This window comes from Condylura cristata, unplaced genomic scaffold, assembly GCF_000260355.1.
Source record: "Condylura cristata isolate star-nosed mole 26May11 unplaced genomic scaffold, ConCri1.0 scaffold00003, whole genome shotgun sequence".
NCBI classification, from domain to species: Eukaryota; Metazoa; Chordata; class Mammalia; order Eulipotyphla; family Talpidae; genus Condylura; species Condylura cristata.
The window spans coordinates 19,465,839-19,483,941 of NW_004567104.1; the positions used below are offsets into that span (position 1 = coordinate 19,465,839).

General features: G+C 40.3%; 1 protein-coding gene across 4 annotated transcripts in view; it reads right to left on the bottom strand.

Annotated features, from left to right (window-relative positions):
• The window catches only part of MCF2L2 (MCF.2 cell line derived transforming sequence-like 2), a 119,882-nt gene that overhangs the window by 39,510 nt on the left and 62,269 nt on the right, over positions 1 to 18,103 (bottom strand). For 3 of the 4 annotated variants that reach the window (XM_012733560.1, XM_012733572.1, XM_012733566.1), the window contains exons 10-13: positions 6,383 to 6,449; positions 5,274 to 5,389; positions 4,026 to 4,095; positions 517 to 609 (exon numbers count right to left, since the gene is read on the bottom strand). In XM_012733560.1, the coding sequence (XP_012589014.1) occupies positions 517 to 609; positions 4,026 to 4,095; positions 5,274 to 5,389; positions 6,383 to 6,449 (346 nt within the window). The remainder of the gene's footprint in view (positions 1 to 516; positions 610 to 4,025; positions 4,096 to 5,273; positions 5,390 to 6,382; positions 6,450 to 18,103) is intronic. The other variant, XM_012733581.1, reaches the window with a different exon arrangement.

Here is an 18,103-nt window from a genome sequence, read left to right on the forward strand (position 1 = left end):
TTTTTTTAAAGATTTATTTATTTGTGCATACAGAACTGGCGTTCAGGCCAGAGGTGCAGGGGCGGTGAGAGGAGAGGATTCATCAGAGACAGAGTGGGCACCAGAACAGGCAGATCTTTGAAGTACACAAAGGGGAGCAGCGGGAGGGTCAGGAGAGGTCTGCTGCACCATGTGGTCACCTCTGGGGCAGGCAGGGATCGAACTCATGCTGAAGTGGCTTTAGTTTCTTAGTGCTGTCTTTAACCTCCTGCTCCACCAGGCTATATTTTTTTCAACACCATCCTAGCGAGGATTCTGGTTTTCACACCAGCCTATCAACTGTGACTCAGGTCTGTCCTATAGACACATAGCTTTGACACTTCAAATGTTTATTTTCAAAATAGGAAAGAATGTTAATAACCGCCAATGCCACATTCCTCTGCCTAGTTCATAGTTTTGATTTTTTAAAAAATTTGGTGTGCATGAACATTGCCCATGGAAAACAATTTGTGGGAGACTCTGTGAACTCAGTGTTACCCCAAAATAGGCGCAGTCTTGACATTCTTGCCAGATTGCCCTGGCTCGGGGCAAATTCTTATGGTATTTAAAATATATTTGAAGATCTTCTTTCTGAATGAGAAAAAATTAGAACAAATTAATCATGCGGCATTTTGCAGTAATGGACAGGAATTATAGTATTCAACAATACTGAATACTTCCAAAATGGAAGGAACTGGGGATGCATGATGCATGGGCTGAGTGTGTGATGGGGAGGGAGAGAGTAGGTTATAAATGATTATGCATGATCAGTACTAAATACAGATGTGAACAGTGTGGTAGAAGCTGATAAATACTAAGTGAATTCATGGACAGCAATAATTTTTTACTTTTACTCTTCTTACTCTTTACCCAAGCAACATCACCCCAAAATTGTTCTGCCCTCTCCTTATAAGTGTCATGGTGACAACTCTAGGGGAAAAAATACCTAAGAAACAACCAAAAGATAATCACACCACAAAGAAAGTGTGGTTGTCTGACAAAATAATACAGAGCTAAGTCATCTGTGCAAAGCAGCAGGCTCTGCTCAGTCCTCACCTTCAACCTGCCACACAAGATTCAGACAAGAACATTCTATGACTCTCTCAAAATGAGTGCTTTGTGACCTGTACTTTCATAGCACCACAGACCCTGAGAGGTGGACACACATCTACGGACATCCCACAGAGAAAGGGGACCCCAAGCCAGTGGAGTCAGCTTGGCAGCTTCCTGAGGGAAGTCTGATCTGCTACTGCTGGACTCAGCACAAAGTCCAGGCACTTCTGGTGGGGAAGTCCCGGGCACCTTCTTTGTGGAATTCTATCCTCCTGCTCAGGCTAACTTTTAATGTCACTTAAGTGGGTGTGGGTGACATCACTATATCACTGCTGTAGTGAAACATTTCCAGCGCTTGCCTTGCCTTCTTTTGATAGATGATAAGTGGGCATTTCATGACAAGAACTAAAACAACTCTGTCTTTGTTACTCTCTCCAGGAAAAATTACACACACATGCATCCCCACCCAAACAAATTTAGGAAGAAAAATGGAGAAATGTTAGACTGGTTGAAGATTAGGATAATACCTCAGAGCTTAACAATAATAGACCTATTATTCATTCATTCACCCCAGAACAAAGTTTTGAGCACCTTTGATGTTCTAGGCATCAAACTCAGTAACTCCCATAGAATAGCAGCTTAGACAGGAGAACATGGCTGCGTATGGGAGGCCAGACTTGTAAAACACATTGATTGAGGCATCCCACCCACATTTGATATGTTCATGCATAAGAAATCAGCCTTTAGCTGCTCAAAGAATTCAAGTTTTCACTGTTTTCAGTACTCACCTACCCAAAGATTCTCAGTAGCTAGAGAAACCTACCACCCAGTAGACTATTCTCAACAGTCAGTCATCTTTCCCCCAATCCTCCCAGTAACAGACAGGGCCCTAGTTCCTGTGGTTGGTGCTGAGCTGAAACCTGCATTCTTCAAAGCTTCACCCCTTGCTCCTGTATCGATACTCTGAGCATCCTTTAAGAACTAAATTTGTTCTTCAGTCCAACATTCCTTTGAGTAAGGATGTTCACTAACACGCAGCATATGAAAGTGCCAGATGCCCCTTATTTCCTTATAGAATAAATTAGAAGGCTAAAAACTTGTTGCCTAAAATTTATAATCACACAGGATGACATAGCTGCTATTAGATTAAGACTGCCAGCCTGGTGGTAGATGGTCCAGGTTCAGCTCTTGGATTGTCAATTTCAAACTGTATGCTCTGAGTTCCATTACTATCCTTCCTACACTTCAGGTCCCTCATCTGTTAAGTGGGCTTAGAACAATAGTTAATTCCTAGGAGGGTTGTGAGATTAAATGAGATAATGTATAGAAACTTCTCATCAAATGCCCAGTACATGCAGAATATCCAACAAATGGCAGCTAATGGACCATGTGAAAATCTCTGAGCAAGTTGAACTCAGATTAAACTGACAAATGTTATACTTGTTCTGAGCTTTATCTCTAGGGCAGCTTTTCCCTAGATGTTGCAAGCTATAGATTCTAGTGAAAATGCTTAGCCAGAGCAATATTTCAAAATTTTACTTCTGTTATTCGTGGAATTCTGCAAATATTAAGAAAAGGTAATCTGCTGTAATAAATAAAGTGTGGACTTGCCTTGGTGATTAACAAGTTCAAGTCTGTGTATAGTAGCAGCCAGTTCTGTCAAGGATTCTTAAATAATTATCATTTTTATTACTTTATTTGCCTCAAAGTTATAGCTTTATGCTCGATAAAAATTTATTATTTGTATTTTGCCCCAGCATTGTAAATCACATAGGATTATATGCAGGATTTGTTAATGATTTCTAAGTTTCTTCCAATGTGCACAATGTGGGACATTATAAAAAGCTTTGTAAAACATTAGGAGAACTCTTCTGGGAATGAATGCTTTGTCAGGAATTCCCTGACCATCTCTTCATATTTGGACAATTTTTAATTGATAATATTCATTTCCCCCCACAGGAATTAGGTCCTCTTCTTATTCAACAATGTGAAAATGTCTATAATAATGATAGAAGTGCTAATAAAAGATTTCACATTGGCGGTTGGTAAGAATTAAAATGCCAAGTAGTATAAGACACTATATTATAATATTATGGGCTCTGGTGACAATATATTATAACATAATAGATTACATTAGTATATTATGATTAGATACTAATTAGTATACATTATAGTATAACTAATAATGTTATAATGACCACTCAAGAAGGAAATTAATCAGGTTGAATATAAAACCATTTGTGGTACATCCTGAATTTCAGCACTGGGAGACCCACCTATGATGAGGCTGAGGGAAGGCCCACATGAGGTCATGGAAGGGACCTTTGAAGCCAGGTCAGCAGTCTGAGGGCTGACAACTGCTTCTCCACTGTTCAAGTACCTTGAGTCCTGGTGACTTCTGTTTGCTTGTTTTCAGTTTATCACAAGTTTTGTACTTAAATTTACCAGTCATATTTGGGTTGCTTAGATTTTTTTTTAAAGCTGTTTGATCTGATGTCTCAGACTCACAAAAGGCAAAACAAGGAAGAGAATGGGAGGAAGGGTTTATTGAGATTTTTAATTTAGCATAAAAACTTCTCTGGAGAAAAAAAAAAAATTCCCTGGAGAATGGTCATACAAGTTTAGTGAAGAATTTCGATGTAGTGTGTGATTCTTGTTCTAAAAAATTTTGTTTGCTCATTCAAAGGTGCATCATTTACTCTGAGGGACATGGGAAACCAGGCTTTCAATTTTTTCAGGCTTTGCAAGTAGCCAGGCTTGTAAGTTATCCCCACCTATGGGTTAACTTGACCCATCTCACACCAGATGAATTAAAGGACTTCTCTGTCACACTCAAGAGATAGATATAAATGTTCTGATTATGAATATTTCTATGTGCCCTTGCCACTTACAAAGAATATATGAGCTGACTTTAATTACATGGTTATTTCCATTTATTAGGAACACAGACTTACTCTCTTGAGGAAGCAACGTGCCAGAAGTTCAGGGTTTTCAGTACACTTTTCTAATTCTTTTAGAAAAGTCCTAAGGAAAGAAAAGATAACAGAAAAGCTTTGTTGTTGTTGTTTTTGTTTGTTTTTAAACATGTACAGGGTTTTTTTTTTTTAAAGTCAAATCACATAAGGACTTAGGTGGAACCCAGAAAAATGCTGTTATTCAAGCTTTACTGCTCTTGTCTCATTTCCAACACACTGAGTTGGATGAAAAAGTTGTGTTGTGTGACATTGCGAGGATTCCCAGAAACCACCCCAGCTGTTGTGATCCTTGTGAGCACTAGCCGGAGACAGTCTGGATGTATTTGATGTTCGCTATGAGACACTCCAGTTAGGAACTTCTGCTGTGGCTGCTGTTAGAACTAACATCATCGAGAGTTTCTTATAAGCCCAGCATAAACTAGCTAAACAACATCTCATTTAATCTTCCACCAAACTTGCAAGCAAAGTTTTCATAAATGTGAAACTTGAGGCTCAAAGAGGTTGAATAACATCTAGAGGGAAAGTAGCAGAACACAGTACTTCCATGTTAGTCTGTGTCTGACCAAGGGACAAGGGATACAGTCAGGAAACAACATTTCACCGAGTAATCTTTTCCCTTTCATCAGTCAGATGTATGATATCCAGTCACTATAGTGGGTTAAAGTGAATAAGTAGACTATGGTTTCCTCTTCTGTAAAATGAAAGGGCTGGAAGATAATTTACAAAGTCTCTTTTTCCTCTAAGTCTTCAGGACTCAAGACTCAACTAGCCCTGGGCTAGAAAACATGCTTGTTCGACCAGTTAGCACTTTCTAACACCCTCCTTCCCAGCACTACCCACTGATCATAAGACAATAGGCATGTGTTTCGGTTATCTTCCTATTTCCGGAGATGACTGCAATCCCTGTGGATATTAATAAATATTGCTCAATAAACATTGATGCGTTCAGAGATAAGTAAGCAAAGGAATATACAAATAAATATATTAATGACGGACACCTACTATATGCTCAATTAACATCGTCTAACTTCTTAGGGCTTCTAACTTCTTTTTCCAGTGGCGCTTCTCTCCTCCTCATCCCTATCCAGCTCAAACCAATCCACTGATTCTGGACCACCTGCTTACGCCTGAAAATGTTTATGCACTTGCACCCCCAAATCCCATCAGTTTGATTTCTGTCCCTCTTCTACTTTCCATTTTTCTTAGTAAAATTGAATTATTGTCTACCTGTTGTGAAATTCATAAAGTTCTCTAATATTCCCAAAGAGAAAGTCCTTGTTATTCTGAAGAACATCTGGAATCAGATGCTTCAGCCAAATAAAATCCATTGGAGTGATATATCCCTGCAGAGATGGAAACAAAGTAGGTTTTGTAAGTAGGAACATAGAAGATATGATCTGAATTAGCTACTCCAGGGACCAAAGCTTTAATGACATAACTGAGGAATATATCATGCATATTTCCCGGAAACTATTCCACTAAAGAATTTCTTTTGATATCAGTTTTCTCCTGTGTTATCTTCAGAAGATAGCACAATAGCAATAACAGAACAGCACTTTTATCAGAAGAATAAATATATATTTAAGTGTTTATGTTGTAAACATCAAGTGTAAAAAAAGGGAAAGGACTTATCATTTTATGAGTTAATGCAAATATTATGTTTATTATAGTTTCTTTGTGACTTTTAAAAACCTTATTTTATATGGTTATAACTGTGTACATGTATAATTTGGTAGTGAATTGTTCCATGTACTTTTTAGACTCTGCTAACAAAGGTCTACATATTATTTTAAATTAAATCTTATGAGCAATTTTCAATGTTGCTACATATTATTTAAAATAGGTATTTTGGAATAATTGAATAATATTTCATTCAGTTTGTATATCATTCTTTCTTGAGCATTCCTTTTTTATTGATCAGTTGTTTGCTTCTATTACTTCGTTGCAGAAAAAATCTAGTATAACCTTGTGCATATAGTTTTTTTCCTTGATCATTCCCTTGGGAAAATAGACATTTTTCTTAAAACATTAAGAACTTACCCTCATTAAATCAAAAACTTTTAAATTATAATATCTATCATTGGCAAGCATAGGATGAACTTGATTGGAAACTGCTCTAATCTTATGGATTGGCACAATCTTTCAGAAGACATTTGGTTACATGGATCAGTAGTCATAAATATTCATACCCCACTGGAAAGACATTTGTGATATTACAAGACCTGAAATCTTGCTGAGGATGCTAGAGACATATGACAACCATCCCGAATCTCTCTGTGCAATAAAACTTCTCAAGTTTGAATACAAAATTAACAATCCCTCTTAAAAAAACTTACATCAATTATGTTCTTAATCTCTTTTATATAAATTTCTTCAGTCTCAAGCAAGTCATGTATAATGCGCCTGAATCACAGCAGCAAGTGGGAAAATGAAAAAGAGAAAGACAGAGGAAGGAAGGTTTTAGAATTAATTTAGAATAATGTTCATCAACACAGTTGCCCATTCAAGGCTCATGTACTTTGATTATCATCAGTTCACTCTATTCTATTGAACACCCAGGATCAAGATCTCTAAAAAGCATACTCTGATCATACTGACAAGATGAGAGGAGTCAGAATCCATTTGTGCAACCAGCAAATGATTTGATCACTGTGTGTGTGTGTGTGTGTGTGTGTGTGTATGGGGGGGGGTGGTCAGAAATGCCAGGTCTAGATCCTCAATCTGCAAGGCTGCCTGTACCTTGTTTATGTGATTTCCTGGATTTTCTCTCCAGCTTTCTGTGGTTTCATTGTTCACATTAAGATCTTTGCCCCATTGCTGTGCAGGGGGCTAGATGTATGCCTCCTTCCTCTGGCATTAAATGTTTTAGTGTAATTGGTTCTCAATCAAAAGACACACATTCTGTCTGCTTTCCTTGTGGAAGGCAGGTGGAAAGTATGCTGACAAGAATTCTAATATGGCTCCCAAGACTCTTGTACACACAGCTCCCAGCTAGCCAATTAAATAAACCCTAATTTAGGTGCTGCTATGAAGGCATTTGTTATCTGAATTTGCTCCAAGTCAGTTACAGGGAGATTCCCTGATTGGCCTATCCTAATCTCATGAATTCTCTAGATCTGGGTCTAGAAGTCAGAGAAATAGAAGCACGAGAAAGAGTCACCAAACAAGAAATTCTCCTGTGCTGATTTTGAAGATGGAAAGAACCATGTAGCAAGGAACACAGGTAGCTTCCAGGAACTGAGTGTGGCTCCAGTTGATAGCATGGAAATGGGGGTGTCAGCCTTACAATTGTGAGGAAATTAGAAAAAGATAACACCTTGATTTTAGCTTTGTGGACCCTGAACAGAAAAAAACTGGTCATACTGTATCTAGCCACCTCACAACCCGGGGAATCTGTGAACTAAACTGCCACATGTGTGGTCATTCTTGATGCAGCAATAAGAAAGGAACAGAAAGACTGAGGCTGTGTACACATCCCCCTCCAGACAGAGTCTGCCCTTCTACCCTCAGGTTGTGTGGTTAGATTTTCATTTTGGAACTTTCTTTGAGGCCTCTGAATGAGTCCAAGTTCGTATGAGTGGTCCTGAGTAGAAGCATCCCTTTAGGGTTTCCTGTGGCCCATTGGTAGGTCATCTATTAAAAAGTAGTCTGTCCTAGTAAAGAATTTCTTTTCCTTTCACATAATATGGTAAGGGACAAACAGTCAAAGGACACAATATAAAGACACACACTAAATGGCTAGTAGTCTTCATGAGAAAAATGTTCATTACACATTCCTCCAACAAAGGCATACTAAAAAGTAGTAGCAATTTCCAACAACTAGAAGGGCAGAAACTTCAAGGCTCAAAGGAAGACTGATAGATAAAGATACGGAAGCACTTTCACACAGTATTGGTGGGAGTGTAAATTTGTACAAGATAACCTGGAAATATCAAAATTTAAAGCATATGCTTTTGATTTTGTTTGTAAGAATGTTCTCTATGATTAGAACAATAGAACTTCAACCATGACCAGGTATAAACTGGAAGTTAAAGCCCTCCTGGTTGCTCAGTGGGTTAAAGCACAGCACTATGAAGCTAATGACAGTTGCTTCTTCAGGAGTTCAATCTCAGGTTAGGACCTGGGAGCTGACCCACCTGGCACTGCAGACCTCTCCTGTTCCACCGACTGCTCCCTTTAGTAGTGTACCTCGTCAATTTACCTATTCTGCTGACTGCTCTCTCTCTCTGGTGAATCTTCTCACAGTCACTACACCTCTGGCCTATATCCTAGTTCTATATGAATAAATAAATAAATCTTAAAAAAAAATAAATTGGGGGCCCTCCCTGGTGGCACAGTGGGTTAAAGCACTGCACTGAGAAGCTAAAGCCACTTCTGCATGAGTTCTACTCCCGCCTGCCCCGGAGGTGACCACATGGCGTGGCAGACCTCTCCTGACCCACCCGCTGCTCCCCTCAGCAGTGTACTTCATCAGTCGACTTGTTCTGCTCCCCACTCTGTCTCTGGTGAAGCCTCTCACCGCCCCTGCACCTTTGAACTGTACCCCAGTTCTGTATGCACAAGTAAATAAAATCTTTAAAAAATTTAAAAAAAAATATATAAAAAAAATTGGAATTGCTTACAAGCTCACAGTAAATTATGGTACATACGAATAATGAAAGGCTACATAGTTTTTAAGGTGAGGCTGATTGAATCATACTGGTATTACCCATCAGGTTGTTTAAGTAAATTTAAAAAACAAACAACACAAGATGCAGAAGGGCATCTTGTGTGTAGTCTGTCTGTGTAGAAACAAGTTTGTATGTATAGATGTATGTAAAATTCTATTTGCTTGGAAAAGTGACAAGGAAATAAGACACTGTTAACAACACTTTTGGAGAATGATATTGAAGTTTAGAAATACAGGAATGTAGAATTTCTCTATTTTATTTTATAACCTTCTACAATATTTGATTAAAATAAACTTTAAATATTTACTGATTTCGGCTCTCCTTGGTGGCGCAGCAGGTTAAAGCACAGCATTAAGAAGCTAAAGCCACTTCAGCATGAGTTCGATCCCTGCCTGCCCCGGAGGTGACCACACACAGCTAAAGCTTATATAGTGGTATAATGCAATGCTACATCAATAAAAATAGAAATATAAATTATTTAAAACCAGGTATCTGACTTTTGCTGTGTGAAAACTAAAATTAGCTCATTAATTTAAAAAATAGTTTTCACCTAATTTCCTTTTTGTCAAATTGAAGTCTTTTATCATTTTTTACAAACTCTAGAAGATCTGACATAACAGATACTGATCTTAAATCTGTCTTTTCCTTTGGTTTGGAGCTTCATCCACTGTCCACATTATCTGTTTCCTCTCACTTCCTTCTTTGCTTCATCCTTCTGCGGTCTACTATTGTTATCCCCAAAAGTTGCCTAGGTTTCCAGGCTTCCTTTTTCCTTATCTCTCAAGCTATTGACTCTTCCACATTTTCATCTTTCTCCCAGACGACTGATCATGCTCAAGCCTAATTTCCCACTTGTCTACACACATTTTCACCTGGATGCTGCCTTCTAGCATTCAGTGGAGCCATTTTTCTAGAATGCCTAAAACACGGTTGTCATTTCAAAGTCATCCCTGCCATTATCTCTTATATTCACCCTATCCCCACGGCTCCCATACATTTCTCAACATGCCTCTTCGAGACACTGCTTATTCTTCATTTCTGGTGCAGCCAACGTAGAGCAATCTCTCCAGTTCGGCTCCCCTTGCACACGTGGGTGCACTCCCGGCAGCTCACCCTTGCCTCTGAGTCCTCTCTGAGTCCAACCTGCCCACGCAACCTGTCTGTGCCCTCCACCGCCTCTTCAAAACTTAAAATACCTTTTATTGCCCACAAGTACCTATGTTCTTGCTAGGATCTTAAGATTCTACATTTATGTGATAAGCGTCTACTCAGTGAGTTTACTCTAAATTCAGATCTCCAGGTTCAGGGTAGTGAGGATAGGGATATACAGGTAGAATCTGTCATTTTTACAAGCACTCCAGATGATTCTAATGCAGATGTTTCCCTATTCCATTATATAACACTGATTTGACCCATTCCTCATAGCCACCATCCCCCCAGGCCCCACACACACTTACTTAGAACAGTGTTACTATTTTACACTTCTTTTAAATTCTAATTTTCTGGAAAGTTTGATTCTAATCTCTCTTCCATGAAAACTCAACAACTTCAAATGAAATTAGTACCACAGTTTTGGCCTGGCTGCTCAGTGAAAACCCTTCAGATTCAACTACAGAATGCTTTTTCTTGCCTTTTTTTTTTTTTTTAAAGATTTATTTTATTTGTGCATACAGAACTGGGGTACAGGCCAGAGGTGCAGGGGTGGTAAGAGGCTTCACCAGGGACAGAGCGGGGAGCAGAACAGGCAGATGGACAAAGTACACTGCTGAGGGGAGCAGCGGGTGGGTCAGGAGAGGTCTGCCATGCCATGCGGTCACCTCAGGGGCAGGTGGGGATGGAACTCATGCTGAAGTGGCTTTAGCTTCTTAGTGCTGTGCTGCACCACTAGGGAGGGCCTTTCTTGCCTTATTTTATGGGGGTTGGGTGGAGGTAAAGGATCTAGATGTATACTATGACCCCAGGTTTAGTCACTGAAGTACTAGAGACAAGAAAAACAACACCTCCAGTGTAGGGTGATAGAGGAGTCTGGTGCAGAAGGCTGTACCTTCATAAAGCCAGGGGTAGGGCTGGATGTTACCAATTATAAGTTGAATGGAATAAAGTTTAAGCAGAAATTTTTAAAAGGGAGGGGGGGAGTAGCTTGGAGGAGGGAGCAGAAAAGGGAGATGTAAACACTAGTGGTACTTATAAATTCTTAGATGGGGTAGGGCCCTGAATTTGGAGGGTTCACAAAATGTTAAAAGCAAATGTAACCTTTCCCACCAACCAGTTCATCACACAGAGATGCAGTGCCACCAAAGGACTTGCCTAAGGTAAGTCCAATGGCTTGTCCAAAGGTATTGGCAAAATGAGTGTTTTCCCACCATGTTACATTATCACTTGTAACCTGTGTTTGGGGTGCATCTAAAACCCTGCTTGCTGATTTTTTAAAAAAAGACAAATTAAAATAGAATGAGCATGGTATTATAAAAATACCAGCTTTCAGGAAAATGGATTCTGAATTCTACTTGTTCTTTTAATATTCAGGGTAACCCTGAGCAAAGTTCCTTCTTTCTCAGCATCTTCATTTCTTTGTGTTGAAGGCTGAATCAAGATAATCTTATCTACCCTTCCTGTTTCTCATATGTCACTCTCTATTATCAATTCTATTAAAATGTATGATAAGGCCTTTGTATAATGTTAACTTGTTTTTCATTTTTCACAAGACAAGCAGCAAAGGTCATAAGATTTTCTATTCAGTGACAGCCTTCATTAACTGGACAGTTAATGTGTAACTGAAATGTGCAATAAACAGTAAAGAGAAGGGTAGAAGGATAGTTAGGAGGATGGTCTGTCTTCCGTAAGAGGGGAGAACTTGGCTAGGAAGATAGGAGGGTGTTTCGGAGGAAAAAGTAAATGTGATCAGAGTGTGGAACTCTCATCTACACAAGGATCTTTCAGAAACCACATTGCTGAAGCAGGGACTGAAAGGCACCAGAAGGAAGAGGCAGCTCAGATTAATGGGATGGTTGCCCAACAAGCCTGTATTGTAGATGCCACCCCAGCGGTGGTCTAGGAGGCTAATTTAACCACCCTGGCAGATAACTCTTCAGGAACCCATTTCATTCAGCACAGAACAAGTCTTGGGGGTCCAGTCTTAGGAAAATGTGTTCTTAGCCATGTTTTTCTATTTCTATTGTTACATAATACATCCTCAGAACTATAAATAGTAACCACATGTAACATTCAAGACACATACAGTGATCATGTTGTTATCATGGATCTTTTAATCACTAGTGAATTCATTAAAAAAACTATTTTGGCTCCCAGAAAGTTGAAAGTTGACATCTTTTGCTCAATGGTCAATGTGTCATTTGCTCCTGCTTCTCTTTTTCCACTTCAGTTTCTATATTTTTGTTTTATGTCAGCTGGATTTGGTCTCACTATTCTGGTGTGCTTAACCACCCCAGCAAATAACGCTTCAGGAACCCATCTCACTACCTCCAACACATTTTGAAAGAGGATGGGGGATAATTAAATAATTTCAGGGTTTATCTGGATGCTCATTTTATAGCACCACATAATAAATAATTACAAAGAAATTTCATGCCTACTCCACTTAAAAAAAAAGGATTGATTATAAATATAATCCCATTCATACTAAATCAAGCTAACAAACCTGTATTTGTGTGATATTTTAGGGATTATAAATTTGTTGAACTGTGGTAAAATACACATAGTATAAACCATTTTTAGTGTACAATTCAGTGACATTAAGTACATCTGGTGTAAAGATCACCAGACCTTTTCTGTCACCCCGAACTGGAACTCCATACCCCTAAAACACCAATTCCATATTTTTCCCTTACCCCGTCCTTGGTAATCTCTATTTCACTTTCTGTCTCTATGAATTTCTTCTACTTGGTGCCTCAAGATAAGTGGGATCATATATTTGTCCTTCTGTGACTTAATTCACCCCAGGTAATGTTTTCAGGGTTCATCCACACGGTAGCATGTGTCGGGATATCTCACTGTTAGCCTACACCACTTTTTGCTTATTGAGTCACCTCTTGGATTCTGTGGTTGCTTCCACCTTTTGGCTATTGTGAATAACGCTGCTGTGAACAGAAACTCGGTAAGCAAGTTTATGTTTCACGCTATATTCAATACTTTGGAGGATATATTAAAAAATAGAATTACTGGATCAGAATTCTATTTTTACTTTTTGAGGAACTACCAAACTGTCTTACTGTACCATTTTATATTTCTACCAATAATGCATCAGGGTTTTAATTTTTCCACATCCTCATCAACACTTATTCTCTTCCATTTCTTTTTTATACAATTGTCAACCTAGTGTCTACGATGTAGAAGTTTTTCTTTTAAATGTGTTTTTTTTATCTTTCTTACTCCGTTTGACACCTGACAGAGAGCTCCTTAGAGCAGATATACTGTTCTATTCAGCCTTCTCCCCATGCCTCTGGAGTTGGTAAATTCTCAGTAAATGCTTACTGAATACATAAAAGATAGATTTCAGGAATCGATAGCAACTCCTTGAGCAACAATAGGTACTGACTATTATTCTCATTTCACAGAACAGGAAATTGGGGCTCACAGCAGTGAATGAGGTGACTGAAGTCAAAGTGATGGGTAGGTGCAACCAGCAAGAGTATAGTCTGTGTCTTCTAACTCTAAAACCAGTGACCAGGAAAGTCATGAGCCAAAAGTTAATGTCAATCCACTGAAATAGAACTCAATATTCTGACTTTGCAAAATAGCTCTGTGACAGGGCTTGCACAGTAAGAACACTGGTTAGAGAAAAGGGACAGGCCCATGTCACCACTATTGATGACCTGTATTTACGGAATCGGGCTCAAATCTGAGAGCACAGACTCATCTGCAACGCACATGTAAGAAGAAATCATGTGAGAATTTTCTGGTCCTAGAATACTGCGGATAGGAAAGCCATTATTTCTTTGATTCATGGGGTAGGGAACTACCCGATGTACTAATACCAGTAAGAATATCCATCCAAGGAACTCAATAATCTTCAGAACAAAAAGTTAAAGTTAATAAGTTTCCACCTCATACAAACAAAAAGAAATCTATTGTCAAATGGAAATTCCTAGAGGTAAAATGAAATGTATAAAAAGTCAAAAGGGGCCTTCCCTGGTGACTCAACAGGTTAGGAGGCAGCACTGCAAGGGAGCCACAGCTGCTTCAGTGTTCGATTCCCCTCCCCGGAGGTGCCCACATGGCATGGCAGACCTCCCCTGATCCGCCTGCTGCTCCCCTCAGCAGTGTACTTTGCCCATCAGCCTATTCTGCTCCCCACTCTGTCTCTGGTGAATCTTCTCATCATCACCTCTGGCCTGCACCTCAGTTCTGTTTGCATAAATAAACAAATCTTTAAAATAAAATAGTCAAATAGTAAGAAATTTGGAAAGAGACACATCGCTTTCTCTGTTTTTGTAGATCCATTAGTATCTTTACTTACCGAGCAGACAGGCTATGATATAATTAATCCTTCTCTTCCCAAGAGAGTTTATTTGTTTATTGCCCTGTGTCTGCAGGTTAAATAGGTGTTAATGTTGGGCTTTAAGACCTTAGACAGCCAAAACCAAGCCATGAAACTATTTTGTTTCAGAACACAGGATTTATAAAGAAGTTTACACCGGGCTTTTCAGAAACTCTGTTATAAGAAAAATCTCAGCATAGCAAAACAAAGTCTAATTCTTAACCAATGGCCTGTTTATTTTAATTAATATTCACGGTAAATCACAATGTAAATTCAGCCTTTTCGAATTGTTTTGAGTGGGATTTGAACCACCTATGTCCCAAAAAGCAAGCAAAGAGCACTTAGTAGTTATCGAGTATTTAAAAAAGGACAAAAGAAAGTAACATTGAAGCTGTTGTTTAAATTTCATGACAACAAAACTTAAATGTGAAATTTCCAACATAACAGATTGCATCTGGGCCAGGCAGGTAGCAGTCCTTGCTGCAGGGCTGTCAAAGAAGCACTTGCAACCTAAAAGGGAAATAAATTCCCTGCCTCACTCCCACTCCCACTCCCAGGTGGAGCTTAACCCCTTTCTTTGGCACAATTCCACTAGACCCACAAGATGTGGCAAGAGATGCCCCGGCCCTGTGCAGAGCAGGGGAGAATGGGGCAACAGGGGTTTCTGAGAATGGCCTGCAGGTGAGTGCGGCTCTGTACCATCAATTTCCTGCATCTGCCAGTTCTGGGTGTACCTAAGATGCCTTCATTGGACTGCCAAGATCCTGAGGGAGGGTGTGGAGGGTGCCAAACCACAGGAACAGAAGCAAGAGCCTCAGGAAAGAAGCTAGTGTGCTTCCAGTGTCAGCTTCTGGGTCTTGATGGCATCAAGAAGAAGTACACTGGGGCCATTGTACAGAGGAGGAGGCTTTTTGGAAGGAAAGTTTGAACATCTGATGACTGTGCAAAGCATTCAACAAAACTCAATTCAACCAGCAGTGACTGTGTACTCACTCTGTGTGGAGCATTGTGGGTGCTTCTTCAAGGGAACTGCAGAGAGTGGGGAGCAGTCTCCACTCGCAACAGGTCTGAGGACCTTTAAAAGTGTAGGCAAAACAGATCCACAATTTATATGGTGACAAAATGCCAGCGCTGTTACTGTCATGCAACAGCCGGGGCTGGTACACGGGGAAGGAGAAAGATTCTGGCCTTCACGACATTCATGTCCTGGTCACTTAATGGTCCACACGCATATTGTGTTTAGATGTTAAGCTTTAGATATACTAAGCTAAAGAGTGGAGTATTATTAGGTGTGGGTGTGGGGTGTGGGGGACACTGGCAGGCAGTAGAGGAAGAGGGGGCCAAGAAGTTGGTTTATTTTGACAGGTGATTCTATATACTCAGAAAATGTATTTCCAGGGAGGTACAAAGGTCGTTTAATTGTGAGGATGTTGGATGTAGGGAGACCTCCTCTGTCTGCTCCCCAAGGGACAGGAACTCTGTGTAGCCATAGTGCGCATCCACCAACTCAAAAGGATGGCCCAGAGGCAACTCAGCACTTCACAGATTGTCACTGGATTCAGTCCTCACCGGCACTCTTCCAGTCAGGAATTACAGTGGACAGACACAGAGAAATTGGGTAACTTGCCCAGATTCCATGGCGACTGGAAGCCAGGTCTGGACCCCACCCTGTCCCTCCAGCAGTCCAGCCTTGAAAAACTACAAGAAGGCTCACAGTGTCAGAATCACAGCCTGTGGTATGTCTGATTCACAGATCAGGGTCTGGAACAGGGTCTGTGAGGAACTCTACCGTATACCAGAATCGAGAGTGTGCTGATGAGCTGAACAAGTCAAGCCTGGCACTTGATATGCTTCAGTGTGTTGGGCCTGAAGCCATCCCATCATCTGTTTTTTCTTTTGTGCTATTGGTAACACTGCCTCTCCTTTGGGTCTCTTTTGCTTTCACTACTTCCTAGGTTTTAGGCTTCTAAAACACAATTATGTTGTAAGCCCAACACACTGTTCTCTGGTCCTTTCTCCTCTATCTGCTTCTCCTTTTGGGCCTTCCCTGTCTCCTCATCTACAAGCAAATTTCAATTCCTCTTATTTTTCTTCAGTCTAACACTCTCCCAACTGAGCTATTTCAGCTTCTCTTGTTTTTCAAGTTAGCCATCTTGATTTTAGTTTTCTTTCCCCAGTACTTTCCAGAGTTCTCTAGTTCTCTGTTGAGCAGATTCTGATGGTGAGATCCAAAGTCAGGTATACACTAATCATCATAGTGTTGACTCATGACCCTGGGGACCCTGCACCCTTTTTCTGAGATGGCCAAATCAGCATCATCACTGTCATCAAATTGTGTTTCCAATTAATTTAAAAAATTCCAGTTACTTCCTCTGAAGGAAAGAAAGTGAGTACTTTATTCTTTCTCCCTTTGGAATGGACTGGGGTGCCAGCCTGCCCTAGGAAATCCTCCTATGTGGGCAAAATTGCTTCCAAGTGCACCTCCTTGTTCCCTGTGTGGTCTGAGTGGGTGGTCACTTTGCCATTCCCCACTCTTCCTCACCTTTCCTCCCATTCTCTCTGCTAAAGCCATGTATCCTCTCATCAATCTCCTGACTTATATTTGAAAACATGGGGTCTGGGGTGTCTACCTGTATGTGGGATAGGAAGAAATGTAATTTTTATGTGTTTTAGTCAGTTTTTAATCAGTTTGTAGTAGAGAAAGTTCTATGGCTTCACACCTATGTATGATCTATGGGAGCCTAGTGACAAAAGACCTGAAAGTGATCATTGAGCTTTTACACGTAATACAGTATATGATATGATGGCTGGAGGGGATGTGGGTGACTTATACTAACAATAGGCCAATTTATTTATTTGCATACAAATCACATTATATAAATATTTCTGTCTGCCCAATAGATGACAGCAGTGCTAAGCCAAACTCCCTGGCCGTAATATATACGAAAATCCTCTGCTGGAATTATGCTAAGGGGCTTAAAGAAAGTACTTATAAGGCCTTCTAAACATCTAGTTTGAAATCACAAGAACAATATTGTATTTACAGTTTCAAACTTCTGCAGCAATCTACTTTTTACTCACTACCTATCTTACTCTTTTTATAATCCCAAACCTAAGGCTTTTACTGCACTGAAGTATTTGCTTTAATCTGCTTTCTGTCATGGTCTGAAATAATGCACAATTACAAAATCGCTAAAATTATCACCTCTGGGAAATGATAGATTTTTTTCTATAGTGGAAAGACTAGAACAACATTTGGGGAATAAGAAACCAAACACATTAAAGATTTATTTATAATCCATTTCCTTATTTCAAAAGTTATATTCTCCAGAATATAAATCTGACTAGGTGTGAGCACTGGGTATTTTGAATAGGAAAAACAGCTCAAAGAGGACATTCATGAGGCTTCTGGCTCACGGGTGATCGTCTGCGTAAATGAACTCAATTAACTGAAGAAGCGAGGCGAGGCTCTTCCAGGAGTTGTCCCGCAGAGGCAAGCACAGATTTCGCCGAGACCCATCAGCGTAGGCCCCAGGCCGGCTTGGCAGCCAAGGTGCAGGCCAGGTAGAGCTCTGACGCCAGGAGGTGCAGGAAGAGCTTGCCCGCGGCGCCGCAGGGGAGGCTCCGGGCGACCGCTGCGCCCCCGCCCCCAGCCCAGAGCCCCTGATTGGGTGGGTCCCCAGCCGCGCGCTCCAGCCAGCTCCTTGCAGGGAAACTGTGGAGCGGATGCCGACCGCCCAACCCACGCTCAAGATTTAAAGCGGGCAAGTTTTGTTCTTAAGACCAAGGGTTTCGCCCGGATACCGGGAGCAGAAGAGACCTCCCATTTGTGAGTTTAAGAAGCAGGGTCTTGGTGAGTTTTGTTTCAAGCTCTTTGCAGCTAAGCAGGG